The sequence below is a fragment of the Anolis carolinensis genome, chromosome 3, assembly GCF_035594765.1.
Source record: "Anolis carolinensis isolate JA03-04 chromosome 3, rAnoCar3.1.pri, whole genome shotgun sequence".
Classification (NCBI taxonomy): domain Eukaryota; kingdom Metazoa; phylum Chordata; class Lepidosauria; order Squamata; family Dactyloidae; genus Anolis; species Anolis carolinensis.
In genome coordinates, this window is record NC_085843.1 from 2,277,046 (window position 1) to 2,287,499 (window position 10,454).

Consider the following 10,454-nt stretch of genomic DNA (forward strand, 5'->3'; position numbering starts at 1 on the left):
CCTAATAACCCAGGCATTGTCGGGTACCTGAACTACTGAAGAAATAAAAATCAAAGGAATTGTCTCCCAGTGTCTTTTAGGCAGCCTGACAGACATATCTGGAATGCTTTTAGCAAAACTGTCCCCCATGCTACCTAGGAGCATCTTTGCTCATAGATGAACAAAGAAACTAGACCCCTCTGTCATAGCAGACAGCATTTGGCGCATGGGCAGCACTTTACCTATTCTTGATGTAGTTAAAGGCCAGTATTAGCCCACTGTGGCTGGAAGGGATGGATCCTAAGCAACACAAAGCCCTGAAATAACCGTGGCATCCAGAGAAGGAATGAGACTGAAAGCACGGTCCATTTGCACTCCCTCCAGTTCCGTGCAATTCCCACTGGGTGAGAAAAAAATCTCACGAGTGACTCATTGTCTTTTTTTCTGAACTCTGTGGGGCTGAGGGATAAAGATCCAGCCAATCTTCTACAACTGGAAGGCTGTGGTCATTTCAGACACATAAAAATACCCTTCAATTCTAGAGATTTCAGTTACTTCTACAGATTAGTTAACTGTATTTAACTTTTAAATTAGTTCAATTTACTTTGCAAATACAGTAGTCTCCCCCTGCTCCTCACTGCTTTTTTGCTTTCAGGCATTTTTGCCTGAAAGAGAACCCAATGAAGCTCCAAAACCTTGCATGGTATATTGTGTGTTTTACAGCTGGCCCAATAAAGGCATCACAATTATCTGGAAATCTCCTTTGTGATATTTTGCTGTGTAGCCAACATGGCTACCCACTGAATGTGTTTCTTGGATTTTAAGGTACAGAATAGAATCATAGAATCGTAGAGTTGGAAGAGACCTCACGGGCTATCCAGTCCAACCCCCTGCAAAAAGCAGGAAAATCTCATTCAAAGCACCCCCGACAGATGGCCTTCCGGCCTCTGCTTAAAAGCCTCCAAAGAAGGAGCCTCCACCACAGTCCAGGGCAGAGAGTTCCACTGCTGAACAGCTCTCACAGTCAGGAAGTTCTTCCTGATGTTCAGGTGGAATCTTCTTTCCTGTAGTTTGAAGCCATTGTTCCGTGTCCTAGTCTCCAGGGCAGCAGAAAACAAGCTTGTTCCCTCCTCCCTATGACTTCCCCTCACATATTTGTATATGGCTGTCATGTCTCCTCTCAGCCTTCTCTTCTGCAAGCTAAACATACCCAGCTCTTTAAGCCGCTCCTCATAGGGTTTGTTCTCCAGACCCTTGATCATTTTAGTTGCCCTCCTCTGGACGCTTTCCAGCTTGTCAACATCTCCCTTCAATTGCGGTGCCTAGAATTGGACACAGTATTCCAGGTGTGGTCTGACCAAGGCAGAATAGAGGGGTAGCATGACTTCCCTGGATCTAGATGCTATACCCCTATTTATGCAGGCCAGAATCCCATTGGCTTTTTTCGCTGCTGCATCACATTGTAGGCTCATGTTTAACTTGTTGTCCACAAGGATTCCAAGATCTTTTTCACACGTACTGCTATCGAGCCAGGCGTCCCCCATTCTGTATCTTTGCATTCTATTTTTTCTGCCGAAGTGAAGTATCTTGCATTTGTCCCTGTTGAACTTCATTTTGTTAGTTTTGGCACATTTCTCTAATTTGTTAAGATCGTTTTGAATTCTGCTTCTGCCTTCTGGAGTGTTAGCTATCCCTCCCAGTTTTGGTGCAACAGTAGAATCTTTAACAAGAGGGAGCAGTAGACTGGAGTTTACTTGTTTGAGATGTTGACTTCCAACAAGGAAAACGAACCCTTTCACTTGGACTACAATTCACGAGTTTTATCTACTTAAACTCTAAATGTTTTTCCAGATGTGACTGTACAAAGGCAGCTTGAGAAATTGTTCTCCCCCTAAGGAAGAGGCAGTCAAGTTGAAATTTTACTGCCCTTCATCCCTGGTCCATCTCCACCTGTCCAAAAAAGGGAGCAGACTCAACTTATATTGAATCCCTCCAGACCATTTTAATGTACAAACATTTGAGAGAAAATGTAGGCCTGAAACTCTTACATTGTATGATTTCTTTTTAAAATATTTGCCTTTGAAAGTTTGCATGATATTTGTGGGTTTTTTAGGTGGCCAAGTAAAAGCATCATCATATTCTGGATTTTGTTGTATTTTACTGCTTGGATCATCACCCTCCTGTCCAAAGGGAAGACTTGGAGGAGCATCTGGCCCTCCTGCTGGCACCTCCCTAGGTGAAACTGCGAATTCTGCAAACAGGGGAGCAGGAAGTTCAGCCAAAGGAATGTGTCACAGAACAACCACATTGCAAAAAGGTTCTGTGGCTGAAGAACCCGGATTGGTTGCTCTCTAAGCAGGATTGATAAGCCTGGTTGCTGAGTTGGGAAATCCAATGCCTTAAAAAAACCCACTGCTCCTGGGTTGCTAATGCCTCTCAAATAAAATTCCTAGCCTATAATAGTAATTACTATTGAATAACACAGGTGAGGGCATGAGTAATATGGTTGCAAGAGGCTCAAACATGGCATGGAATTAAACATGGGGGAAAAGTTACTTTGGGTAACTTTGGGATTTTGAAAGCTGCAGTCCAGAAAGGTCACTTTTCCAAGATATAAACTGTTGCTATGTTGGATGAGGGCACACTGAGGAAGGCCACTTCTCAATGATGGCCAAACAGTCTTTCTAAGGCAGAGATCTGAGCTATCTGAAGGACTATCCTGTACTTTCCTTTAAAACCCTTCTATATTTTGAGATCTGCTGGAGAGGCCCTTTTACCTGTCTGATTACCTGCAAGAGGGCATTTAGCCTGAATATGGAAGAGACCTAGGGCTTCTTGGTGGCTCCCTGCAGGTTCTGAAACTCTCTTACCAAAGAGGTTAGACCAGAATTTCTCAAACTGTGCTGCTCCAGATGTTTTGGACTTCAACTCCCACAATTCCTAACAGCAGGTAAGCTGGCTGGGATTTCTAGGATCTGAAGCACAGTTTAAAAAACACTGGGTTAAACTGACAGCTTTCATGCTCTTTCCATAAACAGGTGAAGAAGACCTTTCTATTCTGGTACACATTTGCAGACCTGTTGCTTAAGCACGGCAGGTTTTGTACAATGTGCTGCGTTTTATATTTGTTATTTTTGTTGCATTGTTGAGTTTCTTATGATTTTCATTCTGCACTGGTTTTAATTTGACAGTTTGCTTTCTAACCTTTGTATTGTGTGAACTTTTAACTATGTTTTTTAAATCTGTTGTAAACTGGCTTGAGTCCACAAATGGGACAAAGGCAGGATATACATATTTAAAATAACTGATGATACTGATGTGACACTAATATTTATTCAGAAATGTGGTTTTTAACTTTGAATTTGTTTTTATTGTTTTTTAACTGGGAATTTTTTAATGCTGTTTATATTTAATCCAGTTTTAATGTTCGTATATTGGTATAGTTTAAATTGTTATTTTTTCAGGGAATCTCTTCAGGGAGATGGGACAGGGTATAAATAAAGTTTATTATTATATTATTATTCTGATGCTTTTATGTTAAGCTACTTTGAGTCCCCTTTGGGGGAGGCAAAGCAAGATATAAATAAATACATATAATAATAATAATAATAAGAAGAAGAAGAAGAAGAAGAAGTTATAAAATAGCAAAAATACAAAAAAAACCAGATTTATATTTTTATATATCACTAAAAGGAAGTAGCTTGCTAACTAGTCCCTACAATATACTACAAATCTAAATCAAAAGCAAATGCACTAAACTAACACATCAACACTAACATGTACATATTATATATGTATAACTGTATAAACTATTATACAAGCCTCATGCTCACTGTCTGTTGATTTTACCCTTTATTATTCTACTCCTTTTAGATATTATATAAACACATTTTGACTTTGAATAACATTCATATAATTGATATTGAAAATGATGGGATGAATATGGACAGGTAACTTGAAGACACATGTATACAAACAAATACACAACAGGCAACTGATATAAATCCAAGAAATGGAGCCTAGATACATCTAATATGTATTAGTACTGTTATCACCAAATATTTCATGGCTCCTCCATTCAGTAACCAGTGCTGGAAACTCCTCTCCTAACAGAGTTGTCATACCCTTCCTCCACCTTGCCAAGCCACCTGATAAAAGAAACATCCTACATGGCGATACTGACATGCAGCTATTTTAAAGATGCGTGATGCAAGGATGGAGATTTCCAACAGGAAGAAAAGGAGGGGGTTACAGTTGTCATCTCTCAGCAAGTAAAGTCCCATTTGTAGGTTGCTCCTAAGTCTTTATGAATGACCAGAAAGCAACAGGGGATTAGTCAATACTGCCTCACCTGGAGTTCCCATCAAGCAGAGGGCCTTCAGCAAAACTGACTAAAGAAAGAACCCAATAACACATTGGAACATCATGCAAAACAATCATAAAAAAATATTCTGCTTCGTGTGTGCCAAAACAGTCCTATCATTTTTCTTATCCAAAGCTGGGCTTTGCCCGGAAACTGATCAAACTTTTACCAAAGCCAGGAAGTCCAAAAAAGGAGCACAGCTCTACTTAACGAATGATACAAGTGCCTTTTTGTTTCCTCAAGCTGTTCATTACATGTAACTTTGGAAACAAACTCCTATTCGAATGACAAGTCAATTTTCCCAGATTTAGTTAAGTGTCAGCTTCACAGCCTCTCATGTTTCCTGCAGAGAACCAAAGCAAAACCTGAAACTATGGAGCAGGGAGGGATATGCCTCACTTGTGAGAAAATACAGCCTGAGCATCAGGGGAGCAACCTGGATGGGGCTGCACTCCAACCGAAGAAGCAGATGTTCATTAGTGAGACATGCCTGGACCCATTTCTGTCCCCAGAAGCAGCTTCTGGGCACATCAACTTCAACTGATCTGCCCAGCTGGACTGGGCTAATTTAAGACAAAAGTCCATGCCTGGGCAATATCTTGATTTGGCTACTGCAATGCACTCTATGTGGGGCTGCCAAAGTGAACTATAGTAGATTTATAGCCTGTTTTTATCTCAATTGAGACACAAAGCAGGTCACAACATTAAAAATGCAATGTAAAACACATAAGATATAATATATACAATACAAATATTAATGAGCCAATAACATTTAACATAGTCAATTAAAATAACTTAAAAGGCTTAAAATAAAATACTCTTAAATGCATACACTTCTACATCCCTATTAAGTGCAGACTCATAGAAAATGCTGCCATAAGAGTGCCATAATCTATTCCTGTTGTCTTTGCCCATCTTTTTGCCAGAATCACTCCAAAACTCAAACTCACAAGTTACTGCCCACCACATTTAGACAAAATTAACCCCCCCCCACACACACATACACACACAATGCCATATAAAACCCAGATTATCTACTTTGAACTGGATTATATGGCAGTGTAGACCCATATAATCCAGTTCAAAGCAGATAATGTGGATCTGCTATGTAGAAGGGGCCTAAAATGTTCCTCCTCTCAACCCCAGCATTTTTGACTAAGCACCCATTAAATGCAGAGAGAGAGTGCTCACTTGAACCAACAGCCTCTCTTGTTCTGAAGAGCATATTTGTTTCTATCTCTCCAGTCTTATTACACAACTTGGAAGCTACAACCAATGTAAAATGCAGAAGATAATTGACCAGAAGACTGTATAAATATGGCAAAATACTATATTTCACATAATATTTTTAAAATCCTAAGAGCAAAAAAGATAATTTTCAAAAACTCTTCTGAACTCTGTTAAAGCTCTGACAGGCCACGGTGCAGATTCCAAAGGTGGCAACCGGGTCCCAGCCTTCCCTCGGCAGGACCCTCAACGAAGCAGGATCCCGCCCCTCATGGTGAAGGAAGGCGCTTCTCCTTACCTGCAATGGTGGCTTCATCCAGGTGAGTGCCGGGGGCCCTCTCCCCTCGTCCCTGCTGCAGGAGGACACCACAGAGGAGCCACACGGTGATCCTGGACCACACATCCATGGTTTGCTCGGACAGAGAGAACCCTGCGGTAATTTCCAAACGTCAGCTCCCCCTCAACATCAGTTCCCAGGCAGGGAAAGAAGTCCAGGTTCTCTCCCAGATATCCTTTTCTTCCGAGGCCCCTTCAACTCTTTATATTCCAAAAGGCTCTTCTAATCCAGGTGTGAGGCCACGTTGCTTCCAAAAGCTGCAGATGTAAAGGGTGGAGAGAGGCTTTAGGAGGTATTCTTCCCCCTTCACTCCTGAAAACACCTGAAGAGAGCCTGCGCTAGATTTCCAAAGCCTCCCCACGCTGCTCCTATGTACTCACTCACAGCAGGCCTGCCCAAGCGTTAAGGGGGAAATTAAATCCTAAACAATTAAAGCAACAGTTCCCAAGCATACCAGAAGGCCTGGGTCACTCTCTTTCAAGATTTATTTACAAGTTCCTTGCATACATCCCACCCACCAAACGGGTCATTCCAGCAGGTTCCAAATGGTTACAAGCAATTGAGAATGATGTATTAATCATAATGCATTTGGAAATTTACTCCCTTTGGGGGGGGGGGGGGGCAGAAGGGAGGGAAGCAATGGGATTATCATAACTACAGTAGAGTCTCACTTATCCAACACTCGCTTATCCAACGTTCTGGATTATCCAATGCATTTTTGTAGACAATGTTTTCAATATATCGTGATATTTTGGTGCTAAATTCATAAATACAGTAATTACTACGTAGCATTACTGCGTATTGAACTACTTTTTCTGCCAAATTTGTTGTCTAACATGATGTTTTGGTGATTCATTTGTAAAATCATAACCCAATTTGATGTTTAATAGGCTTTTCCTTAATGCCTCCTTATTATCCAACATATTCGCTTATCCAACATTCTGCCGGCCCGTTTATGTTGGATAAGTGAGACTCTACTGTACCACACATAGCTTAATTCTCAGCCTTCAAATGTCAAACCACAACAGCATGAATCTGACTTTTGGATGCTCAGCAAGCCCTTTTCTTTTGATGCTGAACACTCCAGAGAAATTTAAAATGCAGGGGGGGAAGAGTGGGAAAGCAAAATTGTCAATGAGGTAAGATAAAGAGGACCTGTCTCCTTTTGGATCCTGTCAAAAAACAAAGCCAAAATAAACTCCTGACAACTAAAGACGTTAAAAAATGATAAGAGTTGAGACCAGTTGCACAAATTATGAAACTCTTGGGCTGTGGTTTTACTTCAGGAAACAACCCAAGAGGCCGCTTCGCTGCTACCTGAAGCAAAGTTACTGATCTTGCCGAAACCCGGATTTAGTTCCGCCATCCTGGAGAAAAAGAGGCATTTCTGTTCACTTTGCTTAATTAAACCCAAGGCTATAGAGCAGGTTGTCTACACTTTGGCTTTTGCACAATGTCGAAGGAGTATTTCTTCTCCTCCTGCTGTGCTCCACCCAAAAATTAAAGAAAAATCACTCTCCTAAAAATCCTTTGAACCCTTCAGACTTTTCTTGGGGGAGGGGGTCCCTTTCTTCCCTTTTTTCTACAGAACAGTTTGTCAATTGCTGAGAACAACACAAAAGCTATTTTCTGTACCTAATTGGGTTCTTATCCTTTTAATCTCTCCTTTTTTGTCCCAGTTGGAAGAGAGATGGAGGAAGAAAAAAAAACCAAATAGGAATCCAGGAAGAAGAGTCACAGATCTTCTGAGTTTATTCTCCAAGAGAAAGAAAGCCCATAGTCTCGGTTGGCTTCGCTTTGTCCCAAAGAAAGGTTATCCTGAAGGGGCGGCAGGTGCCCAATTAATCCAGATCAGGCCCTGTCAATCTGGGTTGGCTTCCTCCAAGAATGGGCAGGGTTTCCACGAAGCGCAGCAGCAAGGCGGGTGAACACACCTGAGCGAACAGGTAAGAGCCTTGCAGGAGTTGTTCTGGTAGCAAAGAGGTGTTACCTTCCCACAGGTGGATTCCCTCAAGCACTTTCGTAGAAAATAACCCTAATCAATACCTCCCTTTTAATATCTATATCTATGGCCAGGAGTAACTGTAGTAGTGGGGAAGCTTTACGTCTCACAGGTGGATTCACTGAGGCAGTTTTCTAGAAAATAACCCTAATAAAAATTCTCCTTTTAATATATATGTTTATACATAAATATCTATATATATCTGGCCAGTGGGGAAGCTTTACGGTCCCACAGGTAGATTCGCTGAGGCAGTTTTCTAGAAAATAGCCCTAATTAATATATATATATATTATATATAAAGTGGGGAAAATTTACCTTCCCTCAGGTGTATTTGCTGGGGTGCTTTTCTAGATAATAACCTTAATTTAAAAAACCCTTTTAGGGAAGCTTTACCATCCCACAGGTGGATTCCTTGGGGTACTTTTCTAACAAATAACCCTCCTTTAAATATATATATATAATATAGCCAATGGGGAATCTTGCCCTTCCCACAGATGTATTTGCTGAGGTACTTTTCTAGAAAATGACCCTAATTAAAACCTTCCTTTTAATATATATCTATATGGCCAGTGGGGAAGCTTTACCATCCCACAGGTGTATTCACTGAGGTACTTTTCTAGCAAATAATTCTAATTAAAACCCTCCTTTTAAGATATATCTATTTATGCATACCAGTGGGGAAACTTTACCTGCCCACAGGTGTATTTGCTGAGGTACTTTTCTAGCAAATAACCCTTATTAATACCCCCTTTTTAATATATATACAATAACCCTAATTAAACCTTCCTTTTAAATATATCGGTACTTTTCTAGAAACTAAGCTTAATAATGCCCCCTTAAATCAGTATATATATTATATATATGTAATATTATACATTAATGAAGTGTTTTGGAGGCCTAGCCAGAAGTTATTCTAGCGTTACTTTTCCACAGGTAGACTTCCTGAGGTACTTTTTAAGGAAGCTAAACCTAATTAGCCCCTATTATAGTATATTATAATATTTTATACATATATATATATATATATATATATATATATATATATCTCAAACCCCCCTCTGCCGCCTTTTTTTCCCCTCAGGCGACGCTGCCTGTCAACTGCCTCAAAATAAGCAAAGATGGCGTCACTCTGGCCAACGGTTTTTTCCCAGTTCTGACTAAAACCCTCACACAAACAAGACTCTTAATAAATACTATAATAATGTAGAAATCAGGCTAGTGATACCCCTTTTTCTAAACACAAAATAAAGCCTAAACTGTCTCAAAAAAGCCCGCCCAACCGCCCAAAAAGCTTCTAATGTATTCCCTGCCCCCCCCCCGCTCAGATCTGTAAAATGGTTCCTCCCTTCCTATGCTCTCTATCCTATTCCCCCCTCCCCCCCTCCCGACGCGCAATGGTATCGCCCAAGCCCAGAAGAGAAACTCCCTCGCTTTCTTTCTTCCCTTCCTTCCTTCCTTCCCGCTCTTTTTTCTCCTCCCCCCTCCCGCCTCTGACGGTGGTCTCTCCCCAAAGACAGAGAGCCCCCCCCTTTTCCTGGCGCCGAGTGGTCTCGCCCGGCGGCTGCTCCTTTCGCTGCTTCCTCGGCGCTTTCGCTCTCTCTCTCTCGCTCTAGCGCACCCAGAAGAGAGAGAGAGCGAGCGCGCGAGGAGGGGCGGGGCTTAGCGACCGCGAAGGCCACGCCCCCTCCGCCGCCACCAGCCAATCAAAGGGCGGGACGCTGTCGAAAGACTTCGGCTTGCCCGGCAGCGGCCCCTACAGGCGGAGCGTGGAAACGCGCCACGAGGAGAACATCACAAGAGCAGAAATAATAATAATAATACATTAGAGCAGGGGTCCCCAAACTTTTTAAGCAGAGGGCCGGTCCACAATCCTTCAGACTGTTGAGGGGCTGAATTATCATTTGAAAAAAAATACAAACAAATTCCTATGCATACTGCACATGTCTTATTTGTAGTGCAACAACAACAACAACGAAAGAACAATACAATATTTGAAAATGAAAACAATGTTAACCAACATAAACCTATTAGGATTTCAATGGAAAGTGTGGGCCTGCTTCTGGCCAATGAGATAGTCAAGTTAATTAGGATTGTTGTTGTTGTGTGCCTTCAAGTCATGTCAGACTTTGGCCGAGCCTAAGTCTAAAATTAATTATTTATTTACTGCATTTATTTACTACATTTATATCCCACCCTTCTCACCCCGAAGGGGACTCAGAGCAGCTGTATGTACATACAATGTATTATATTATTAGCATAACACAATATTAGCATTATATATTACTATATTGAACTATACCACTATACTATTATATAATATGTAATATATAACATATAATTAATATTATTATATGGTATTACTATTAGTATTATATTGTATAACATAAGATTATTATCAATATTATATGTATATGCAATATATTATATTATTAAAACTGATATAAAATATTATATTATAAAACTGAGGGCGGGGGCCAGGTAAATGGCCTTGGAGGGCCGCATCCGGCCCCCGGGCCTTAGTTTGAGGACCCCTGCATTAGAGTCTC

The 10,454-nt window shown here is 41.0% G+C and overlaps 1 protein-coding gene across 2 annotated transcripts in view; it reads right to left on the reverse strand.

The window, feature by feature from the left end:
* stim1 (stromal interaction molecule 1) overlaps positions 1–9,533 on the reverse strand; it is a 107,139-nt gene extending 97,606 nt beyond the window's left edge. Inside the window, exons 1-2 of one of the 2 annotated variants that reach the window (XM_062974387.1) lie at positions 7,542–9,533; positions 5,868–6,163 (exon numbers count right to left, since the gene is read on the reverse strand). In XM_062974387.1, the coding sequence (XP_062830457.1) occupies positions 5,868–5,976 (109 nt within the window). In that variant the 5' untranslated portion in view covers positions 5,977–6,163; positions 7,542–9,533. The remainder of the gene's footprint in view (positions 1–5,867; positions 6,164–7,541) is intronic. The other variant, XM_062974388.1, reaches the window with a different exon arrangement.
* Between the last annotated feature and the right edge of the window lie 921 nt (positions 9,534–10,454).